Source organism: Lissotriton helveticus, chromosome 8 (assembly GCF_964261635.1).
Source record: "Lissotriton helveticus chromosome 8, aLisHel1.1, whole genome shotgun sequence".
Taxonomy (NCBI): Eukaryota; Metazoa; Chordata; class Amphibia; order Caudata; family Salamandridae; genus Lissotriton; species Lissotriton helveticus.
In genome coordinates this window covers 598,989,918-599,015,185 of record NC_136069.1, presented here as the reverse complement: position 1 = coordinate 599,015,185, position 25,268 = coordinate 598,989,918, and the positions used below count along the sequence as shown (strand labels likewise).

Sequence of the window (25,268 nt, the reverse complement as noted above, 5' to 3'; positions counted from 1 at the left end):
AGCGTAGGTTATTCCGTCTGGCTCTCCCTTCCGCGTCCTCCACCCGCAGTGCCAGTCCCTTCTGTATCCCTTCCATGGCAGCAACTCTCTTTTTGAGATTCACCACGTCGTCTTCAACTTCAGTGATACGGGTTTCTGTTTCGGTGATTCGTGCCACTGCGTTGCGCAGATCCTGTCTGAGCAAGGTCACATCGGCCCCAACTGCTCCGATTTTCACGTCGAGCATGTCCCTCGCTTGTGTGATCGCTGCCATCAACGCCGCGTTGTCCGGCCCAGAGCCCTGGGGTCCTCCGGACGCCCCAGCACCTCCACTGGGGCCCGCGAACTTGTCCATCGGTCCCTGTTTGGGGGCATTCCCGCTGTTGCCCCCTCTCGTCATGTCGCCGGCGGAGTGATGACCCCGGGTGAGGGGGGCTGACAGACTAGGGGCACCCCCGGCTGAAGGAGTAGTCGCAGGCAGCAAGTGTCCCCGAGGCCGCCCAAGTATATCGTGGCCCCGTCGGCGATCGAGCGTGGCGCACGCTGTGATGAAGTGACTGCTGATCACCACCCTATTAGTGGTCGGAGAGGCGCTGCACCACGGTGCACGCGGTCGATGGGGGTCGCCCACCCCTCGGAATGGTCTGACTGGGGCGCCCCAGAGTCCGCACCACGCTCTCAGGTGCCAAAAGTGGGCCTGCCGGCTGGGTTGGCGGCCTGCAATAGTCCGGGAGGGGGGGGGAGGGGGAGGGGGTCTCCTCAGCCCTCGCCGCGGTCCGAGGCAACCGCCGAGCGCGCCCTAGGTGTCTGGCGCCAGTGTCCGGCAGGGGCACGCTTCAATGAAGGTGGAAGCAGGCAGGAGAGCTGGCAGAGCGCTCGCCCGTCCGCCCTGGCAGTAGTATTGTGCCCCGCGGCTCGAGACCGCCGCCGAATGGGGCAGACACGTCCCCTCCCCCGCAGCACCACGGCTCCTCACCCCCACTTCGATCTCCTTACCCCCACCTCGAGTTGGGTTGGCGGCCTGCAATAGTCCGGGATGGGGGGGGAGGGGGAGGGGGTCTCCTCAGCCCTCGCCGCGGTCCGAGGCAACCGCCGAGCGCGCCCTAGGTGTCTGGCGCCAGTGTCCGGCAGGGGCACGCTTCAATGAAGGTGGAAGCAGGCAGGAGAGCTGGCAGAGCGCTCGCCCGTCCGCCTTGGCAGTAGTATTGTGCCCCGCGGCTCGAGACCGCCGCCGAATGGGGCAGACACGTCCCCTCCCCCGCAGCACCACGGCTCCTTACCCCCACCTCGAGCTCCGTGTGCGCTCCGACTGTTCTCTCCCCCAGCCGCCGCGTCCGCCCTCGCTCCGGATGGCTGCCCAATCTTCTCCGCCGCTCCGCAGCGTTGCGCAGTGTGTCGTGGGCGAGGCGGCACTTCCGGCCGGCGCCACCCGGCGGCAACTGCCAAATTTTCATCAGCTTTTTTTCCTTTCCCCCATCTCCACCACGATGACCTTCAATTGCACTGCGATATACCTACAAGGTCAGATATACCCCTGGCTTTGGAGGGCACAGAAGAAGAGGAGTGATGAAGGTTGTCATGGGGCCTTCACCCACTGGTAAAGGTGTTATCAGGACTTGCACTATTTGCTTCAAGGTTCAAGGCTTTCTCCTGCTTAGGTTTCACTGCTTTCAAGCAAAAATCTTACTCTTCTTACGAGGCCCTCAATGTTGTCATTATTAGGCTTAGAAATGGACTCAAGAAATTAAAAATGAATCAGGATTTAAAAAATATGATCCTAATTCTGATCAGGATCTTTGTCTTTATTTCTAACCTTGTTTTCTGAACATAAATACTATCCACATTGCTTAGACAACATTTTGCAAATCAAATTGTTTGAGCATCGTGGGAAGTCATTCTCATTTTACATCAAGGCTGTGGCCTCTATCCCTCAGTGATTAATGGTTTTATGTAACCAAAATAGTATTCGCAAATGTTGGCAGCATGTTTTCATATCACTGTGATTGAGTCTGTATTTATCAATATCTGCTTTATTTTATACGGTTGAGTATGTGAAAAATTGATTATAATGACTTTTTCACAGTTTAAGGTTAATAAGGTTGTGATTCTTGCATGCATTTTTATTACAGGCCTCCCTCACATATGCTGAAGCACAGATGAGAATTGATTCTGCGTCTATGAATGATGACATTACAAAAAGCCTCCGTGGATTGAACAAACTGGCAAAGATTCTGAAGAAGAAAAGGATAGATAATGGGTAAATAGAAGTCTTGCCACCATTTCTGTATTGAACTTCCCATTATGATCAGACTTATGTGTTTCAGTACATTGTGCTTACCTAATAATTGGAAGCCTGGGACCCTGGGCTAAGCAATTTACTTTATATTACCATTTAAACAAATGCACAGAAATACAGAAGCAAGAATACATCAAACAGATACGCATACGCAAATTATGAAATATTTTATTTAGTTCACTACCCAAAAATATATAAAAGTGTTTATATTAATGGATGATTTGGAGCTCTTAAAATAAATTGGTGTATTTATGAAAGGTGAAGCAATATGCTCGACTTTAAAATCAATTTGCCTTTTTTTAGCTCCGGAATGCTTGCTCTCTTTTAGCAACCTCAAAACAGTGTTTCAAGTTGAGGCCACCAGTCGTCCCTGCTTGATTCCTTTTACTGTAATTGTGCTGCTCCCTCACCTCAAGCTAAGGATACCAACTTATTAGTTTTTGTCATCAATTCCCTAGGTATTGCAGACATCAGGTTAAGAAATGCTGCTATAACAGCTACAGTTATTTGGGTACTGGCTGAAATTTAGATCTGGGAAATTTCCTTTTGGCTTTAAAGAGGATGTTCTGCCTCCGCTACATGCAGAGGCTATGCTGTTGTTGGTATTCCAGTATGCTTATAGGTCTGACTTACCTGTTTTAAATCTCACTGCTCATGCTTAGAAAACGTGAATAGTTTGTGCATAAAGTCGATTTCATTGAGGTTGTCTGTAAAGACACCCAATATTATTTTGTGAGGAATCATTCTCCAAACCCCTTGACTGGAGGTAGCATTCGACCTTCTATAGACATATGTATTGTCTGGACTTAGATGTTCATCATAGAGTGTTAAGACTCAGATGTAGGATATGCAATGTCTGATTGCCACAAACGTAGATAATTTATTTATCCTTAACTCATAGTAATTACGGTTCCTCTTGGGAACCAGCATAGATAACTATCCACGTACTGGATCCATCTAGGAAATACCTTAGCTTTGAGGTATGATGATGCCACTTCTACCTATGAGTTTATTGGCGATAGATGAGATGGTGTTTTGGGTTCTGCCATCAGACTTCTTTAAGGGGCACCCCACTGCCACCAGTGAGATTGTAGGGGCTACATCTAACAAAGGTTCCCATAGGACTGTAAAGCGCTACATATGAAGTGCTTTCAATACTATCGTATGATACCTTGAGTCCCTGCTCGCCATGTATATAATAGTCTATTGACAAAAAATGTGTAACTACAAAAGTTGCTACCCTCCAGCCAGACCACAAAGATTTTTTTTTTTTTAAACACATCCAGGTCAAATTTTTGAGCGAGTGAGTATCCCTATTCAGTCTCCTCCAAACACTAATCACATGTTGTGTTCTGTTTTGCTATGTCAAAGTGCCTTAATTCCGCTTTCCACTATTTTTTAAGAAAACTTGTTTCTAACTGTTTGAATGTACTTTTCATATGTTTATTTGATCCCATAATCCCTAGGTTACTGAATTAAACTATCATGAAGGTGGGAAGAGCCTTTCACTATGTATGAGTTAACATAATATTGTTTATTTATTTATTTATTTTGAAAGTTTTATATAGCGCGAACAAGATCTTTGCAGATATCAGAGCGCTTTACAGACGAAAGGAACAGCGTGTGAGTAAATAACAATTGGGGTGGGGAAGGTACATGTGGGAGCATAGTCAGCCAGATACATCAATAATGAAACAAGTGCAAATAATTGATAGCGTAAACACTCAGGCAGGTCAATAACACGAGTCATACAAAAATGCAGAAAAGATCAGTAGAACTGAATGGTACAGCGTCTGTAAAATCAACCCCAGTATAATTAAAGTGTATTTAGCCATGAGGATAGCTTTTACTTTTCTTAAAAAGTATGGTAGAGGAGATGAGCCTGATTTCAAGGGGAGTGAGTTCCAGATCCTGGGTGCCATTCCTGAGAAGGAGCGTTTATACGTTTTTTCCTTGCGGAATCTTTGGGGCTTTAGCAGGATCAGCTGTTGTGTTCTGGCTTTTTGGGCTTCGGCAAAGCTCGTTTTGTGAAATATTGTTTGATGAGCAGAAAAGCCCTCACCAATAAGGAGGGGGGAATTTTTCTTGGCTATAAGCAAAAACAATGTTCAAGTCTCAAAAACCACAGCAATGCCTGGCACTGAAGGAACTACCTTGTGTTTGAATGTACTCCCTATGAAAAAGCAGACTTGTCAAACAATGAAGTCAGCCAATGGCTCAAGTGGGCTGATCTACTGCCTAATGCTGAAGATGGAAGGTAATGTGAGACCAAGACGATAGACCACGAAAGGAGAGGGGCAGACAGAAGAACCTATAAGTGTATATATAATCTTAGTAAAATCTTTTAACATCAGACATAAACGATAGAGGACTAACCTCGAAATTATGTACCACCTTCGCAGCTTCAATTTTCAAACCGAAATGCAATGGATTAAACTGATTTAGCTTCTCTTTCCATCCACACAGGACAGCCGTCAAACATTCATACAATGTAATTACATTTCCTTTATTGCATTCCATTTTCCAAACGCCCACGACTAGAGCACTAGTATACAAACTAGGCGTTGCCATCCCTGAAGACATTCTAGACTATCTGCGGTCTCATTTGACTTATGCGCTCGCTGCTATAGTAAGGCTGTTGAAGCAAGTGATGTGATGTGATGTGATGGGATGGGATACTTTTATAGAGCACTACCAGTCCAAGGAGCATCTTGGCGCTGTAACTCCTATGTCAAGCAGATGGTCATGGCAAGACTGTCCTGGATGTGTAGAAGGATCAAATTAAAGTTCTGCATCCTGTGTCTGACGGTGGGTAGATCCATGTTTTCAACATTTTTCTGAAACTTTGCTCCGTATTGGCTTCACGAAGATGTGGAGGTAATTTGTTCCATGCTTTTGCGCCGATTGAAGCTATGGATTTGCCTCCCTTAGTCACCAGCCTAAATTTGGCGACAGTAAGCAAATTTGCTGTGGATGATCTGAGTTCACGCGTCGGGTGGTACTGCGTGAAATATCTCCGTAAATACCCTGGGCCTTGATGATTGAAGGCCCTGTAGGAGATTGTCAAAACCTTAAACAGAATGCGCTTTTGTACCGGAAGCCAATGCAAGGCGTCCAGAGGCCGAGGATGCTCTTGGCCATCTGAGAACTAGTCTGGCCGCTGCGTGCTGCACCATCTGGAGTCTATGTAGGGCAGATTTATTGAGCCCTGCATACAGACTATTGCTCTTGTAGGGATCCATTTTCAAGCCCTGACAAATGCCCCTGACCTTCTTTCAGGCACTTGTGTGGGCAGAAACTTGTTGACTTGTAGAAGATGACTGGGTATTGTACCCAAATCACCCAACATATTGGTTTAATCCTATCAATTAATAAAGGTATTTCCATTAGGTGTACCCTGAGGTAGTTTTAGGATCATCTGGATCCCAGCCTTTTCTAATTATACCAATTCCAGCAAATCAGCTGTTTTAGTATTTAGCAACAAAAATAAAGTGAAAAGCTGATTAATAGGTAATACTTTAATTGAGAAGCAACTGAAATTCTTTTACTTAGGGATATGGATCGCTGCAAATTGCTTGGTTAATGAGCACTGGGCATATTTGAAAGCAAAGTTTTCTTTGCTTGCATTCGCTTTGTGGTGCCTACACAACAACGTTGAGGCGCCAACGATTTAGCCACTACTTTCGGTGGTCAATGCAAAACTCCTCCTGTCTGTGACTTAAGGGCTGGCAGCGTCCCAGTAAAGTTGGCTACCTTGTTAAATTGCATACAATGCATAATGTTAAGATATTTATTTAATCTTACTAATTCTACTTGGCAAGTAAAAATACGGTTGAAATTCAGTCTTCAGCAACCAGCTATGAAATTTGTTTCAATTCATGATCTTTTGTCATTTTACACATCGCACTAAAGATCACACCTTAAGGAACTGTATCTGGTGCGCTTTCATAGCTTCTTATTTACTCCACCAACTCTGGCAATCTTATCTATAAAGAGCCCTTCTTACCCTACAACTAGAAGAGGTATGGAATACCAACATTTCAGAATTACAATTTAAGTAAGTAGTCCGGAAACTGGTAAAATCACTCTTGATTAACAGGACGTGAAGATATTGCAAAGTAGGAAATGCGCAGGATGTATTGCTGAGAGCTTCTAAAGAAAGAAATTGGTCCATTACCTCCCCTGCCCTTTCGCCCAATCAGTGAGACTATGATTTATCTATATTAGTTTTCTATGCTCTCCCTTAATGGAGTTCAGGCAAGCTTGGCTGTCATACAAAGACTATTCAAAACAATGTTGCCGGTTCAATTTCAATTGATAATCACTTTTCCTTTTTGTTTTTATTTGCTCCACGTTTTCACCCGAGTGATAAAGATAGCTAAGACCACTCTTTATCAGAATAGGGTGTCACTAGGTAATGGGCACATTGAAATATGCCTGGAGGGGAAAGGATCTCAGAATGATATCAAGCCTCATAAAATTTAGGCCAAAAGCTCTGTCTCTTTTGAAGACTAAATAGCCCGTTGTATTTCGGGGAAGTTTACTAAATGGTGTATTTTGTTCAGAGAAGCTGTGTTTGTGATTCATTTTCTAACATTCTCTGTCAAATATTACAGAAATCACAAAATTAATTATCTGTTAATAGGAGAGGTTGTTTTTTATAATAACTTTTTTGTACTTTTATATTTTTTAGCTGTTGCTATTTTAGGGTTACTAATATGCAGGGTTTCTCCTTTAGGGCACATATTGCTCTGTTCTGGTTTTGCACTATACCCTTTGATTTTTAGAGTATCACGTACAGTACAATTGACTTTTAGAGAAGTGTGTATTTTACATTTTGAAATAATTTTAAAATAAACATTGATTGCTTGATGTCCAGTTAAATGTGTTGTTAATAAATCTCTCCCAGAAGGGATTGGCTCCGCCCTGGGGAGAGGGGTTGGCCTAACGGCTAAGGCGCTCGACCTCGGACCTGGGGAACTTGGTTCGAGTCTCGGTAACAACGCCAAAACCTCCTGTGATTCTGGGCAAATCACTTAATCTCCCCGTGCCTAAAATGAATGTAACGTAACTGGTGCTATGTAAAGCGCTCTGATGACTGATTCGGTTCGGTTCTAGTTCGCGCTATATAAAACTCTGCAAAAAAAAAAAAAAAGTAAAAAGTAAGTATAATCATTCTAAAGCGGGGGTCAGGTTGCCGATAATGAAGCATGCCACAAAATGTGATTGAGGCTTCCTCAACCATTAAGGTTTTCTTTGGACAATATTCTAAGGTTTAGATAGAATGACCAAATTGATCATTGTCCCAACTTCCACTGCACCTGTACTGTCTTACTGCTTTTGGTAGGATGGTGTGCTGTGGTGAGCTCCTTGTATTAGCATGACAAAATGTCCTCATAATGCTTGAGCTGAAAAAAACGTCTTTGCCTTCCTCTATAAGCAGGACTCAAATTCAAAAGGACATGCATCAAGGCCGTTTATTTACGACCGTCTGTTCCACAATAGTCATTCTTACACTTGGGAGAAAAAAATGAAAATCTCATTTGGCTGTTAGAAAGTGGATTATTAGTTTGGATGGTTGAGATAATTATCATTATTACAAATCAGGGCCTGTTAGGTTACTTTCCTTTTAAGATTAACCCAGTTTTGGGTAGCTGTGGCACAAAGCAAGCAAGCTTAACTCAAAGTAAAGAAGTGTAAAGCATGTGTTAGTACCAAAACAGTTACTAAGTCTAAAACAGAACTCAATTAAAACCCCACTCCAGTTTATGAAAATTAATACAGTTTACTGAGCAACTAGGCAGCAAAACAACAAAAATCGAACCAGATATGAATTTTATAGTTTTTTAGCACCAAAAAGCTCAAAGTGATAACTACAGTCACGCTATACTAGGTCGAACTTTACATTCAGACTTAGGCTTTTTTTTTGTGGTGGATTTTCATGTCTGATGAAGAGAGCGACAATGGCAGGGTGCTGCTCAGGTTGGTCCTGGTGAAATCCTTCATGTTGGGACTTAGCAACTTATCTCGAAATAGAGCTGCTTTCAGCGAGGCAAACCAGCTACCTGAATCCGACCGGCGATGTGACGACGGTGGCTGCAGTTCAGCAGCTGACCCATGGTCTTTTTCTTTTCTTTTTTTTAGGAAAGTGTTCAGAAACATGGCCCACTTTTGCAATCTTTAGGGGGAGAGAGTACACTCTAACACTGCCTAGGGTCCAAGACATTTGGGCACCACGTGGCGTGTTAGGACTCAATCTGCCAGAAGCCACCAGCAGGGTCCAGGGCGAATCCAGCTTGAACTGGTCAGCTGGGCTCATCTTTGTTGCAGGCTTCTTTTAGATTTTATGCTCTTGGAGGTTAGCAGGAGGCTAGACAACTAGCCCTTGGGCCCACTTTTCAGGAGACTAGCCGACTTGGCTTTCGGGCCCACTCTTCTATCATGGGTTAAAGTGGAAGTAGGTCCAGGCCTTGGAGTTTCTCTCTGCAGATAAAACAGCAGGCTCAGTGCTTCATCTGACTTCTAGTCCTTTTGTTGAACAGGTTCTGTTTTCCAAAGGTCCAGCAGTCTTTTTAAGAATGTAGCCAGGGAGGCCACTTGTATGTCTTGCACTATCTTGTAAGGGAAGGGACTCACTAACCAAGAGGAGTAAAATTCCCACTGGCAACCCTAGTGGCTGGTATATCAGTACCTTTGGGTTTGGCACCAAACACTCACACTGTGCTGCTATGGGCACACATGTGAGGTGTTTCTACGGAGATGAGGAATTGGCCATGCAAAACCCCTTCTGGGATATGGTTTCTCCCACTGGCATTCGTGCCACTCTGGCTACTTAGACAATGGCAGGAGTATGCGTAGGTAGGACTTAAATCTGCCTGTGTTAGGGCTGCCCCTTTGAAGCTTGTATATTTGTTGGGCACATCCCCATGTCATCTTGTCAGGAGTAGGTCCCGCCAAGGCCCTTTTGTTCCCTTTCCTGAGAGTTATTCACACCTCTCTGCAGGCGTACAGGCGACAGCTGGGCGTTATCTCTGAAAGGGCTTTTAGATACTTTAGGCAGAAAAGTAGCATTTCCAAAACAGTAATTTCAAATAAGACTTTAACATCAGTTTGAATTTTGAATTACTATTCATTTGGGTCCTTGAGCCATGGTTTTGGCTATTCCCAAACTGAAGTTATACATTATTGTCAGACCTGCATTCTGCAGGCCACGGGGCAAGCAGGATTTCCTTGGCCCAACTGTGGGGGCTGAGTCCTCTTATGCCTAATATCCCAGGGCCCGACCAACTGTGGATTCTGAGCAACTGTGTCAAGTGCCTATTCTGCACTTGACTCTCACTGGTAGTGTGGGTCGAACAGTCCATGGCTTCTCGGGTGGGGAAGAGGTGTAGGTACTGTATGTTCATTAACCACCATACATGATTGTCCAGTCAAATACTGTACTTTAAGACAAAGGTATTATTTATATGTATACACAAAGTGAGGAACAGCATACACAAACAATACAGACCAGTAGGTATTCCCCATTCACTGGAGGCAACATTCAAGTTAGGTCTCACAAGCAACCTGAGTCTCAGGAGCCCCACTCCAAATCTTCTTGGAAAGTCTAAAGTGTCCTAGAGCGCTATCTGGCAGCTAAGTTCCCCTGGGGCCTGCCTCTCCTTTGATTAGTCTTACCCTCATCAGTAGGGACTGCACAACAGGCGGGGACTACAGCAGCTGTCTTTGGTGAGTATCACTTGTGGCTCTGCAGGGGCATCAGCTAGGTGTCTTCCGCGCCACTCTGATGCGACGAGAAACATCCTCTGATCCTTTCCAAAGGTAGGGGGCAGAGAGGAGGAATTTGATGGCTCCTGGTTCCGATACTCCGTACGGTCTCAGGCCTGCCCGGGTCACCAGGGCGGCCCTTCCTCTTGATGACTGCATCATCCAGGCTATGATACTTGTCCTCTCTGGTGCCCACCTCCCCCCCACTTTTCTGGCATAAATGGTTACCACTCCTACTCCGCACTCTGGCAAATGCCCGGTCATCACAGCAACAAGATCCTCTTCACAGCGGCCCCCTTCAACATGCAGAGTCGCCGACACACACCGCACATGGGCGATGACCCGATTGGCACGGTCATTTTTATGGCAGGCCCCTCTGCCATACTTGGTCAATAGCTTACACACCAAACACTGGCGACATCCAGATCCGCACGGTTGACTTCACAGGTCCCCTCTGCCATACAGAGTAACAACACACCACACACTGGCCCAGTCAATCAATTAATCAAAGATTTGTAAAGTGTGGAGAAGTTGGCTCCTGCATGGTGGCATAAAGTAAAAGAGCGTCCTCCGCTGTTGGTTCGGCAGATCCGGGGGATGTCTGCGAGGAAGAGGGAGGCTGATCGGAGGTGTCTGGTTGGTCTGTGGAAGGTCACGTGTTTGTTAAAGTATGCTGGTCCTTCGTTGTGTAGGGCTTAGTGAGCATGTGTCTGCACCTTGAACTGCATCTCTTCTGTATTGGGAGCCAGTGTAGTTTCCTGGGGTGGGATGTGGGTCCTTCTGGGGAGGTAGAGGATGAGTCTTGCTGTTGTGTTTTGCATTGTCTGAAGTCTCTTCAGGAGGCATCAGTGATTCCTTCTTTGAGTGTGTTTCCGTAGTCCAGTCTGCTGGTGACGAGGGCCTTCAAGATGGTCCTTCTGGTGTTGACTGGGAGCCACCTGAAGATCTTGTGGAGCATGCAGAGGTCGTTGAAACAGGTGGCTGAGACTGCATTGAACTGCTTTTTCATCAACAGCTTGTGTCCAGGATGATGCAGAGGTTGCAGGCATGGTTTGTAGGGGCTGGGGCCACCATGTGTCGTTTCAGGGCGAAGTGGTGTTCCCGAAGATGAAGACTTCTGTCTTGTGCGTGTTAAGTTTGAGACAGTTGTGTTGCATCCATTCAGCGATGTTCAGCATGCAAGTGTGGGGGTTGGCTCTAGTGATAATGGGCTCTTCGGTCTGCAAATGATGAGCTGGGTGTCTTGGGTGTAGGAGATGATGATGAGTCCATGTGATCTGAATGTGTGTGCCAGGGGAGTCATGTAGGTGTTTGAGAGGGTGGGACTCAGGGATGATCTTTGGGGAACTCCGCAGATGTTCTTATTCTCCGACGTCAACGGGTGGGAGATGGATCCTCTGGGTTCTTTTGCACAGGAATGATGCAATCCATTTGAGGGCGTGCCCTGGATTCCGATGTGGTGGAGTCTGTTTATCAGGGTGTGGTGTGAGACTGTGTCAAATGCTGCTGAAAGGGCAAGGAGGATGAAGGCTGCCGTTTCGCCATGGTCCAGAAGGGTTCTGATGTATGTGGATGCAATCAGGGCTGACTCTGTGATGTAGATGGCTTGAAATACGGTTTGGAGGGGTCCAGGAGTTTGTGGTGCTCCTGGTGGTGGGTGAGTTGCCTGTTCATCGCTTTCTCAAAGACTTGTGCAGGAAATCTGAGCAGAGAGATGGACCGGAGGTTTTTCAGTTCGACAGATGGTTTTTTCAAGAGGGGTCTAACCTCTGCGTGTTTCCAGTCCTTGTGGAAGGAGGCCGATGTGTTGGAGGTGTTTAGGACTTTCCTCAGTTTGTTGCTGATTGTCTTGCTTTCAAGGTTGAAGACTTAATGGGGCAGAGGTCCGTGGGTGCTCCTGAGTGCACAGAGTTCATGATGGAGATGGTTTCTTGCATGATGAGGAAGTCCCATTTGTTGCGGAGGTTTTCTGGGTTTGTGTCCGTGAGTGTGAGCTGCTTGCTACTGTCGGCAGCAGCGGCTGGAGTTGGAAGTTTTCGAAGATGTTCGAAATCTTGTCATGGAAGAAGTCCGCAAGGGTTTTGAATAGTTCTTGGGAGGCTGTGATGTCATTCTTAGTGGCAGTGGGATTAGAAAGGTCCTTCACAGTGGTGAAAAGCTCCTTGCTGCGAATTGTGCTGGTTTCAACACAGTCTGCTAGGGCATTCTTAGTTTCTTTCAGAAGGCAATGGTACTGTTTGTGTGCTATCTTGAAGGCGGTGCTCTCCTCCTTGCTTTTTGTTTCTAGTTGCCAGCTAATTCCCTTGGACTTTCAGTTCTTCCGTGAACTAGCTGTCTCTTTTGGTTGGTTCTTTGGTGTTGCGTGCTTTTGTGAAGGTGATTCTGTCTGTGCATTCTGTGTTCCACCGGGATCATTTTGTTGCTGCTTGTTGTGAGTCGGTTGAGTCTGAGAGGTGAGAGTAGAGCGTGTTGTTCCACTGGTCTTGTGATATTTTTTTCAGTCTCTGCGCGTGGATCTGGGGGGCAAGATGCAGGCGTTGGTGGGTCTTGAGATGGTGAAATGGATGTTGTAGTGGTCGATCTAGGTATGCTGTATGGTGTGACTGTACTTGACTTTCTCACTTGAAGAAAAGATGGGGTTGAGTGTATGTCCTGCGATTTGAGTATGTTCAGTGAACATTTGTTTGAGGCCGATGTTGTTCATCCTCCCCAGGAGGTTGGTTGTGTTGGTGTTGCAAGGATCGGCAAGGTGGAAGCTGAGCTCCCCATGGAAGATGTAGTGCTTGGAGCCGATGGCAATCGGGGCAATGAGGTCCAGGATGGCATTGCAGAAGCTGGGGAATGGTCCTGGTGGTCTGTAGGCAAGGGCGCCTCTGAGGGTACTTTTTCCGTCTGTGTGGAGTTGATAGTTGAGACGTTTCATGATGGGGTTGACTCGTCTGGGAAGCTCGTCCTTGTCCTTGTCGATGATGGCAAAACTACCTCCTTGATAGTTGGTTTAGTTCTGGTGTGTTATTTTGTATCCTTCAGGGGTGGCGATGGCGATGTCTGGAGCTTAGGCGGGGTTCAGCCAGGTCTCCGTGAGAATGATGGTCCCCGGGTTGAGGGATGAGATTGTGTCCCATATCTCTGTGACATGTCTTACGTATGATTAGGATGCTCTGGAAGTTGTCCAATGTTGTTTCGTCGTCGCATTGGGCGTGGTCATGTTTGCTTTATCCCTGGTGTTGTCGGCTGCTTCGTGTTGCAAGTGAAGCGGCAGTGCCGACAGGAGAATAGTCCTCTGGTGGTGCGAGGAGAGGCTGCAGTGGTTTTGAGGTGTCTGGGATCCAGGGCTCTGACGTCGATGGCGATGTAGCTGCACGGGGTGGAAGAGCCAAGTTCCTGGCGCTGGGTGCAATCCAGTCACGTACAGACACAGACGGGCTTGTCGGTGGCGCTGCTGCGCAGCATCCTCCATATGTAATCCCGGGAGGTGGAGGGCAGAGAGCTTGAAACAGTGGTAACACAGATGGCAGCAACACAAATGCAAGCAAAATAAACTCAGAATGACAGTTCAGGGGTAAATAAACCTTAAGTAATCGCAAAAGCAGCAAACTTTACACAAAAACAACAAATGCAGCATGCACCAAAAGTGTCAGGAAACGGTCATCCACAGTGGTTTTGAGGTGAAGGGCTCAAGGACTGTCAGCGTCACAGTGTCTCTAAGCCAAAAGGAACAGCAGCAGGGGAGCAGTGTACTTCATATAGGAGGAAATTGGCTACTCACTGGAGCCACACAGCAGCCTCCATATGTAGTCGTTGGCCGGGAGGCGAGAGGGCAGGGAGCGGGAAACGACCGGAACACAGACAGCAGCAACAAAAATGCGGCTAAAATATATAAAGAATTACAATTCTGGGGGAACTAAACAAATTATAATTACAAAAGCTGGCACACGTTGCACAAAAACAGCAAATGCAGCACACACCAAAAGCGTCAGTAAACAGTCACCCATAAATGGTGGGTTCGAGGTGAAGGGCTTGATGACTGTGTCAGCGTCAGAGTGCCTTGAAGCCAACAGGAGCAACAGCGGGGGAGCATTGTGCTTGACCGATGGGCACATCAATAATTTTCTCCTCACACCTCACTACAGGGATGCACTCGCCAGGATCCCCCACTGGACCTTGCTCCCTCCAGCAGTCTCCTCTTCCTCACATGGCATACTGGGCTTGGCCAGTAGGCAGGCACTGATGCTGCAGCTTGTCATCTATTTTCCCTGGGTGAAGTCCCTCAACCAGCTGGGAGAATGGCAGGCTTGGTCACAGGCAGAAGTCTTGCAGAGCTTCCCCTCGCACAGCTCAACTGGCTGCTTGACAGTTGACAACTTTGGGGGCCTAAAGCTCTCCCTCTTGTAGTCCATTGCCAAACACCAAATGTGATTTCAGGTCTGAGTCTTTGTGTCTGCTTCCTTTTGAAATACCCTCAACTTTGCCTCCCCTTCCTCCTGAAAGCAGTCTGTCACAGTAGGAGCGACTCCAAATTTGAAAGCCCTACAGCACAGGCCATGGAAATGATGAGAGATTTACACTTGGATGTCAGCCACAGTGATAAGTGCCCCTAAGGCTTACTCTTTATGATTCACGAATCATCCCGATCTCTTTCCTGAATGTGCCATGGCTCCTTTCCAGTGACCTCTCCTTGAATCATATAACACGCTTTAAACATTATTAAAGGACATGGCTCATCTTCCTCCAGTGTGTCTCCCACCCAGCTCACAGGAATGTAGTAATCCACAAATCTGTCTTGGAGGATTCCTCTACATCCTCATACTCCACCAGTCATCCCTGTCTCTCTCAAAATGGAACTCAGAATATTCCATATATTGTACCATTCACAGACTCGCATACTCCCAGTGCATGCAACACATGCACAGCCATAAATACTTGATGTGGGCCAAGGGTGAGTTAAGCACACATCAGCAGAACTTTACTTGAGCATGTCTAGGCCTTCCTCCAGTGGCACAGTTAAAAAAAAAAAATATTCAGTTCTATTGATGGCTGCACAGTGTGCTGCCACCACTGTGCATGTCCTGCTTAACTACTGGCAAAGGCTGTAGCCTATCAGTATAATTATAGTACTGCGTTGGGCACCCCTACAGGTTCAACAAGACCGCCATCGGTGATACAGACACACATGATCCATGTTCAGCCATGACCACACAAATCAGCACCAGGGAACCAAGTAATTGCAGCAGGACACTCCGGGAAGGGTACACATCCGTCATCATGCGAGGGATTTTTCGCCCCACCAGACACTGCTCCCAAATCAGACTACCCTGAACCAACCCCTAACCGTGATAGGTTGAGTGGTCCGATCGATAAAACTGGTGGTAAAGTCCCTTAGCATTGCGGAGGCTCAATCCCACCCTGTATTCCACTGGAATGTGTAACACATAAAAAGAAATGGACCATCTCAACAACTTGAAATTCTTACCCTTCATAGCCACCAGCCGTTTCATTGGCTTACGATTAATTTTCACCACAACCATAGTGCCAAACACGTAAGGGAAGACGTACGCAAAGCCCACACGATTGCAAAGCACTCATTCGCAATAGCTACCCAGTTTTGGTTTCTGGGTATTAACCTCCTAATAATAAAGGCTACCAGACGCTCTCTGTCCTGGTCATCCAGTTGAGCTAACTTTACTCCAACTCCCTTGTTAGAGGTATCCGTCTGTACATTGAAAGGCTGACTGTAGTTAGATTCTTTCCGCCTGTGCAATGCATAGTGCCTTCTTAAGTTACTCAGATGCTTTCAGACACTCCTCAGACACTTTCCTGGGATGCTCCTTGAAGCTCAAAGCAGCCAATGGGGCAGCTATGCTTTCATAGTTCCCCACAATGTTCCTATAATACCCGGTGGGTCCTAAAAGGGCCCTCACCTCATTCTAAGTAGTAGGCACCCCATCACATACGGAATCTTGTCATACAACAGGCAAATCTTCTCGTTCCCAACTTCATGCCCAAAGTAGACTAAAAAGGACTGCCCGCCTGACACTTGGTTTTCCTGATGGCCAGTTTTGCCTCCTCTCTTCTAGCCAACACCTTTTATAGATTCCTCAGGTGGTCCAGCCTAATTCATTCATTCATTCACTCTTTAGGCTGCCTGGATTTCCCCTCATTTTGTAGGCTGCCTGGATTGTGAAACCATTGTTACATGTAAATATTTGATTGTGCAGTGTGTTACCCAATTCAGTCCACACACCTAAATCCTACAAGTGCTCTGGAAATAATTGCAGAAAGGTGACTTGGGATTCTGTTCAATAACATTGTTGAAAATGTACATGCAGTGTTTGAAAGAAAAGGAATACTACTAATTTGTTGCAACATTTCTTTAGCATGTTGATGGACTGTACTTAATTCTCATGATTCCTCTTTTTTTCAGAGCATTGACACTCTCTTCTCCTGAAGTGCGCTTCCACATTGACAGTGAGACCCATGACCCCATAGATCTTCAAACAAAGGAACTGAAGTAAGTTCAATTGTGCATTTGTCTTTTTAAGGGAGAAAAAGGTATTAGAAAAGCAGTTATGAACAATATGTAATAAATAGGGTTACTTTATTACTGAAGAGCCTTTGAACATCGTAAACCGGGACACCTGAAGGTTTGTGAACTAGTCACTTGACGATCCAGACTGCATTACCGATTATCTAGGTAAGTTACATTCTTCATTTGGTCTCCATCCTCAAGCAATAATTTTCTCCCATTGCAAATTTTTCTCCGTTTTATCCTCTGAAATAATGGTTTAAGCTGCAGCTCTTCCTGTCATGAAGAACGTATATGCTCACTGTAGATGCTTTTGTTTAAAAATTCCAGTAAATTAAATGTATATTTTCTTTACTAATGATTGTGTCTCTTCCAGATTTGTCTCATGCAGCCATCTTTCATTGTTTATACATTTTGTGTATTTCTTCATTATTTCATTTTTTCACAACTTAAGATGTTGTGAATATTCCTCTGCTTCTTGCTGTAAATCAGTGAGATTTTATATAGTTATCATATCTCTTACTTTGAAGCCCACCTATCTATCTGGAATTTGCTAGCCTAGCATAAGCCCCCTGCCTACCTCCCAGGGTTCTGTGCCCTTCCCTCCTGTAAACATCTCATCTTAGTTCAAACCAATGAAGTCTTTTATTGCCGATTCTGCATTTTAAATCTGTTTACACTATTTGCTTGAAAAGAATTATATATCAAAATAGCAGCGATTGACATTGCTTATCAACGGAAATTCACTGCCTTTTGAGTAGTGGTGGTGAAATTGGCAAGGGTTCAGGTTTGAAGCCTCCCTGTTTTTGACAAATTCAACCCTGTTCTGGTTTCTCCTTTATGACAGTTATTTATTTCCGTCTAGTGCTTGAGATTAAAGAGACAAACTAGCTCATTATTCACATATGAAAGTGGCGTTCTGCCATTTAAGGAGATCTATTAAACCTCCCTATCTTATGGAAGAAAATAGAACATATCGAGAGACATCTCACAGAATACATTGATGTAAAGTGAGGCCTGTTGACAAGTTCTGCTGTTGACTGTATTGGTCCTTTCTCTTGCTGCTGAAGAAGGGTTCTTTATCATACAGACTGAGGTTCATAAAAAAGACAATGTCACTGATGAGGCTGTTGTGATTGGATACTAGTCTGCTCATGAAGCTGCCTTCGTCATAGACTGTGAGACACAAGTCATTGATGATGGTTTCATCACTGTAGTGTTAGACAATAACATTAATGGCAATAAGTAAGTCTAACATTTTGAAGAAGTACAAAACGTGTTTGAGGTGAGATATCAACCCCTCACCTCTAGAGATGTTTCTAGCCAAGACAGTAGAACATTTATACTGTGAATTGTTTCTTAAAACCTTAAAAGAATTATAACTGTGAAGATAAAGGAACACCAGAAGCAAAAAGTAAACCAATTGAAACTTAGTGAAGAATTATCAATTTACATTTTATGTTTGCAAGTAAAAGGCTTTAAATATCCATGTAAATAAATCATTGAAGAGGTCAATTTCACACATTTCCTCAGTCTATCTGTGGCCCCTTTAAAGGAAGATACAAGAACTCAGGTGGAAATTATTGATAACCATATTTTATTGCTATTAGGTTAGGAATAAACATAACAAACTGTCCATAGCATCTGAACAGGTGCATTAGTAATGCATAAGACATGCAGCACATTATTTTAAAAGTCATTCCAAACCATAATGGGTGCATGATTTAGCCCAGATTGTCTTATGTTTATTGGAACATCCCCAAACCACATAAATTGGTTCTTAAATTTTTGCACATCAACCCATCTTTGAGCGCCAGGCTGCAACCGTGGCTGTGTTCCAGGCCCTTGCTATTTCTCTCTTGGCAATGAGTGTACTCAGACCAACCAGTAGGCATGCCCCCCTTCCCCACTTCTGCCCACCTCTTTCAATAGACACAAAATCGCTGTGTGGGAGGAGACATTGAGGAGCCTTTCTAGAATTCGGGCCAAGGAGCAGAAGATAGCAGTCCAGTATCTCACGATTACTGGACAAGTCCAAACCATGTGGTAAAGTGTGTTCCCCTCAGCACATCTCGGGCACCCGGAGTTAGGTCCTTGCCACGCTCACCACATAAAGTTTTGTGTCAAGTAAGCGATGTGTAGGTATTTCAGCTGAAGGAACCTTAGTGTGGAGGATATCACTTTCTTCCAAGGTAGTGAGAAGATCATCCCCAATACGAAACTAGTGGTTTTGTCAGGGAGCCATAGTCCAATCTAAATATGTGCTATCTTCATTTTCTCCAGGAAAGTTAATTGTCTTCAGGGTATCTACTCTTGAGGCAAGGTAGAGCATAAGATTGTCATTTATTCATATGTATTGTGAAGGCACATTTTGGAGATCCCAAGTAGTGTTAAGCTCTAACTGGGCAGATCAATGGCTTTCTGGGCACATACATCCCAACTGGTCTAATCCAAAGGATGGTATTGGCCAGCTCTCTTGGTAGGGTATATATTTTGCATCTTAGAGACATAACTGGGTCAGATCTACAATAGGGTCACCAAAGAACATGCGCCCAAGGTGTTCCAAGGACAGACCAGCAGAAATGGCCTTAGCCCTGAGCGCAGGGAACCTTCATGTTGCTACATGTAGTATATTGTTTTTAACATATATTGACGTTTAGGCTACACAAATGCCATAAACCTAATACATGAAGAGGATATCAAGTTTCACACACATATCGAACCTCCTCCGAAAAATGTTACTCTTATCACAATAGTTCCATTTCCTTCCTGTAACCCACTGTCCTAGCTGATTTCTGACCACTCTCCTCTCCTAGAATGAATCTTCCTATCACTTGAGGCGTATGGCATTTGTGGGTTAACCTTTGCCTTTAGTCTCTTTTAGTTTTCGGAGTAGCACAACAGTGAGTAGCCCAAAATTCCTAATCTCCCATTGCATCTGCCTGGTTGTAAACTTTTTCAAAGTTTGATTAAAACATCAGATATGCATATGTTCAAAATGGCCACACCTAAGGGCTGTCTAGCGAAACTTAGGATTTCCATGCTATCATAATTCTTCTCTTGACTAACGGAAACAATAATCCTATGAGTTTGGTGGTGCTTTTTTCCCTTAGTGGTATTATGTGATTTATTCACTGCACTGTTCCCATGACCCTCTTCCTCATCTCTTCTATTACCCTGCCCAAAAACATTTTTAGCATGGCCAATCCCACGCAATGCTTCAGAGTGGACTCCCCTTACTCTGGCACCCTGGGGACCCATCAGACTTCCTACTCTTAATTTCGTGCAGTCACAGGTGCCTTGTATGTTTCTTTGCCAAATTAAAATACATGTGTCGGAAACTGTTTTTTTGTTGCAGTAGTCCCCCACCCCGACATATTTTGCCTGGTATTTGATGCAGCTTTGACTGAAGTGCTCTGGGTTCCTGCTAACCAGGTCCCCAGTGCCAATGTAGTTTCCTCAAAACAAGACAACTGCTAAATTGTGCCCCAATTCACCAGACCTTTAGCACCTCTGTAAGTCCCTAATAAGTAGTACCTAGGTTATAGATACTAGAGAGGGTCTCCAAGAGCTGGAACATATATTGTGCCACTCCAGGGACCTATCAGACACACAGATGATGGATGGAATGCAGAACAAATCAAACATTCACCCCATTCAATAGATCTGGGTTTAATCCATCGTTCTTTAGCTCACCATGCCACCCTAGTTTAGACCCAGCCATATGCAAATCAGTGTTAACCCTCTGCCTCATGGGAACAGTCCAGCACAAACTACCAATCCAGGTCCTCACTGGACCAGAAACAAGCATCCTGGGACTGGTTTTAGGGCATCCCCCCTCATCAGCCAGGCTAGCTTGAATCCCATAAGTCGTAAGTGCCCGAATGCATCACATGTTATCCCCTAAGAAATACATTATCGCTCCCTAAATTGCACTGTCAACTTTCGAAAACTTCAGGAGGATTTACTGTACAATAAAGCGCATTTAAAAACAGTGTCCTTGGGGTTTGCTCCTCTGTCTTTTCAGGTTGGAACTTTATTCCCTTGTTGCTTAACAGTGTCTTCACTGGTTTTTTGTCTCTGCCTCCTGGGTTGTCCCTTTTAATATTTTCCTGGTTGCTTAACAGTGCTACTGTTATCTGGGTTACTTCTAGGGTTTTGGGCTTCTTCACTTCTGAGTGGACTCAATATAAAGTATTCACTTCCTTTTGTTTTGCACTTTAAAGAAAGTACAAATTGGCATGTGCAACTGCATCTATTCTGAAACGCACTACAACACTTCATGCTAATGCACAGCGACACTCACTGCACCATATTTAGAGCACATCTGCTAACCCCACACAACTGACCCAGCACTTAAACTACAACCAAGGCCCTTTCAACCATGCACTCCAAAAATGACTCCCAGAAAACAAAAGCTAATTTGGGCACTTTTGAAACCTTATCAGGACTATGTAAATGGTACAGTGCAATACAGGAGCACTGGCAGAGTATGGTCGCCTATAATATACCTATTTCCATAGCTTGCTCCACTTCCGCACCTCAGTAGACTTTTCAGAGCATATTGGGGGTTCCTCAGGTGTATACTATGGCTTGTGACTGAAAAACTGTTCAACAGATGCTCCTGTGTGGCCTCCATATGGCATATACTACAGCAGGGTGCATAATGTCAATTCCTTGGGTTTCTGTCTGACCCTCCCAGTTCTCACATTCCTTGGCAGGTTTTCTAGTACCCATTCCTAGTCATTGCTCCCGACAACCGTGGGTGGACTCCTCTGAGTATTCGCCATGCCCAGTTGTATAATGCCCATTTCTCTGGGTTCCTGCTTGGTCTCTACTGGGCAAACTCAACTTAGCATATTTTGTAGGAAAGGGCTTCTTTTTGACATGTCACACTCACTTTTTGCCTGGTATTTGATGTGATTTCGACTGGAAGTGCAATGTATTTCTGCTAACCAGGTCTCCAGTTCCAGACATATTTCCCCAAAATTTACAATTGTTTCCCCGAATTGGCAATACCCTTAGCACTTTCTGTAAATCACTTGTAAATGGTACCTTTGGTGCCAAGGGCATACCGTACTATAATAGAGATGTTTTGTAGCAAACATCTCTTATATATAAACCCACACTCATTCCAGTGGTGCATTTATTACTACATGTGCCTAGAGAACCTACTAGCCCCTAGTGTGTTGGCTGACTGGTTTCTGCCATTCTGCCACCAGAGACCAGTGACTGAACCCAAGGATGAGAGCATTTGCTCTCAGGAGGTCCGGAACAAGGCCTTCTCAAGTAACTCCCCCCTCCAACAGGATGACCTGTTGAATAGCATTCCAAGGCAGGGGAACTTCGAAGGAGCTAAAGCTACCCCCTTTAAAATGTTAGTCTGACTTCCCTCACAGGAGAGGAAGCTGACTCCCTTTATCCAGAGCCCTCTGGCACCTGGACAGGTGGAGCAATTAGCTAGTCAGGTAGGCTGCCCAACCCTAGGCTAGTCTCAACCCTATGTTGGCCTAATCTGAAGTGATCACAACTTTTCAGAGTTAGCCATCTTTGTGTTGGCAAACTTAGGAATTCTGGGACAGGGTTATAGCCACTTCCCACAGGAAGTGGTCATATAGGCAGGGCAGTGACCCCAAGGGTCAGTAGCCATTGGCTACTATCCTACACTACCCTAACACCCCTAAATTCAGTATTTAGGGGACCCCCTGGCACTAGATAATCAGAACCTACTGACCGAAAAGAAGAAGACCGACCTAAAGAGTCGCAAAGAGCAAGAACTGAAGACCCAGCAACTGACTTGGCACTTATCCTACTGGCCTGCCTGCTGACTTGGTCAATTGCACCACAAGATGACTTGTCCTGCAGCTGCTGTGCCTCCAAAGCCTGGGAGACCTGCCAGTACTTCACTCATGAACCAAGAACTCCTGTGAAGCAGCGGACCTGCTTCCCTGCACTCTGCAGGCAACCCCAGAGATCTGAGAGGACTTAAAGATGCCAAAACCTCCAACCCCCACGCCTAAAGACACTTATACAGCTGTTGCCCCCAAGTCGTGGAGAAGAGGACCACATGTGTTCCTACATCCCGAGCATTGTGAGGCCTGAGCCCCCCTGTTGGTTCAGCTCGACTGGCTCCCCAAATCAAAGCCTGTAGCCCCTTTACGCAAAGACCGATCCCCAAAGACTTGCACTGGGCACCCAACACATTTGCACCCCTGCACCCAGCCTCCCTAATGCTGCTGGTGGTGTTCTGCTAGTGCTGCTTTGGACCTTGCTCACCACTCACCTTAACTCCTGGAGATTGTTCTCGTAAGTCGCTATTCTGTACCTGAATGCCGTACTTGTTCTTCCTCCAATAGGATAACATTGTAGCAACTAAAAAGTGCAAAAAGTACTTACCTGACCGAATTGGTTCTGATATATTGATATATATATATATATATATATATATATATATATACATACATATATATATATATATATACATTATATGTGTGTGCGTTATTTTTTAAAATGGTGTGGATCTTCTTCTTGAGTGGTGTGCATCATTTATTGACTGTTGTGTGGGATTTCAGATGTCATACACTCCCCACGTAAGAGCACCTTGGGGTTGCTAGAGCAAGCCCTTGTCCACTTATAAGGGAACTCATAGACTCTTTGCACAATATATCTCCTTTTGATATATCATAAAAAGAGCCAGCTTCCTAAATATACATACTATCATTTAAGAAACATTGCATCTCAAGGGTAACACTCTTATCCTCTGGGCTGCTTTCCATAGCTCCATAGTCAATATGTTTAAACTTTATGATACAAAGTATACCAAAGATTCCTTTTCACTTCTTTGCAGGCTGGGGCGCAGCAGCAAAGACACGAAAAGAGGGCAAAATTGGTCCTCGCATATGAGATCCAAAAACTATTCACATAGGTCACATAAAAGGCAGATACTTTCTATCCAAAGCATTCCCACAGAATAGCATGCTACCTGTGCTTTAGTGCCTGTACAGGGAACATTGTTATTTACATAAGCATACATTTTGTGAATCATGCCACTCTTGGTCCCTTTCTTGCAATGCAGCAGTAGGAAAGGGTTATTTTTTATTGTTGTCAAGTCTCTCTGGCTTGTGACTCTTACTTTGTCTGTGCAGGTCATACAAACTCCAGTTTTTTTTAGATTTCATACTTTTGCGCCATTTGTTTATTCCATTTCAGATTTCATTTATTTACCATCAACTCGAATCTGTCAGGTTGCAAAAAAACGGTCGCCCAATTCGTCAATTTTCCTCTAGATAATCAAAGTATTGCTGTTGCAGAACCTGTTTCTACATTGCCCTGAAATCCTATGGTGTCCACCTGCAGCTAGATCAGGTTATTACACTAGCAAATTAGGTTTATGTTCTAGTAAAACTGGTAACGAAAGGGTTGTAAGAAATACATACCTGAGTTGTCACTTATTAAATTGTTGTTGATATCAGTCTTTCAATGGATTTACAGAGAAACAAATTCCATGGTGGAAGAATTCATGTTGCTTGCCAATATATCAGTTGCACAGAAAATCTATGATGAGTTTCCAGAATTTGCACTTCTCCGAAAACACCCTGCTCCACCTCCAGCAAACTATGACATCCTTGTGAAGGCAGCAAGTTCTAAGGTGAGCTTCCAGCACTTTGTAGAGGTGGGAGTATACACATATATGGGAAATAAAAAGAACGTTTGGATAATATGAACTTTGTTATTTTAATTTCAGTATCTCTTGTTGGTGTCACTCAAAATGGGAATTGCCAGATTAGGTTGTTTTAACTTAACCTTTATCTTGTTTTTTATTTCTTTTCGTAGCCATAGGTTGGCTTTCCATCTCCAGATATTAATCCTTCTATTCTTGCACCCAGTTTATCCTCTGAAAAACACAACCTAAGTGGTAGCTTAATGTCAGAAACTTTAAAAACTTACCTGACTAAAATTCCCAAGACCTATAGTTTTTTTATTTTGACTTGATTTAATTTTTTTCATAAACAAAGGCAGGCAGAGCTGGACATGTAGCATGATATCCAAATATGGAAACATGTCCTGATCCAATTACATATCTGAGATCACATTGCAAACACGTATAAGACTTGACAACTCATCAATAATAGAAAACAACCAGTCATCAATAAGGGTTGGACCAGAGGGAGGTAAGTTTGGCCCTAGTCAACAATATCTTGGCTAGTACAATATTATGAGAGAGAGATGATCTTCTACAACTTCATTTTGGTTCCGGTGGAGGCATTTTATTTGTCTGCTCCGCTATAAATGTGTTCTTCTGGTGTAGGATGCTGCCATGAACATGTCCTACCAATCCAACCTTGATTTCACAGCCCAGTATTAATACAAGTGCTTCTTTCTAGAATTGCTTTTGAAATCCATCACATTACACACAAAGGAATACACATCCTTCAGTAAACATACCTACACACAAAAATGAATGTAGCAGGAGACTCTTTATTTACAAGGCACAAATCTTGCATGATAGATAATTCAATTCTGTGATGCTTCCAAACAAAAATGTCTAATCCTAACTTGTACTTCCTCTCATTGTTTAACTATGTTCTTAAGAATTGCATCTTTTGTAGAGTCACCTTCAATCAGACTGTTTAAGCTGCATATTTTGTGTGTTTAAGTAAAAGCCCTGTGAAGGAGCTCTTTCGTCTATTTGTATCCGTA

At 44.5% G+C, this 25,268-nt stretch overlaps 1 protein-coding gene across 1 annotated transcript in view; it reads left to right on the top strand.

Annotated features, from left to right (window-relative positions):
* Nucleotides 1-25,268, top strand: part of DIS3 (DIS3 exosome endoribonuclease and 3'-5' exoribonuclease) — a 261,428-nt gene that overhangs the window by 168,754 nt on the left and 67,406 nt on the right. The window contains exons 14-16 of the mRNA XM_078657423.1: nt 2,109-2,236; nt 16,467-16,553; nt 24,060-24,216. Coding sequence (XP_078513549.1) covers nt 2,109-2,236; nt 16,467-16,553; nt 24,060-24,216 — 372 coding nt within the window. The remainder of the gene's footprint in view (nt 1-2,108; nt 2,237-16,466; nt 16,554-24,059; nt 24,217-25,268) is intronic.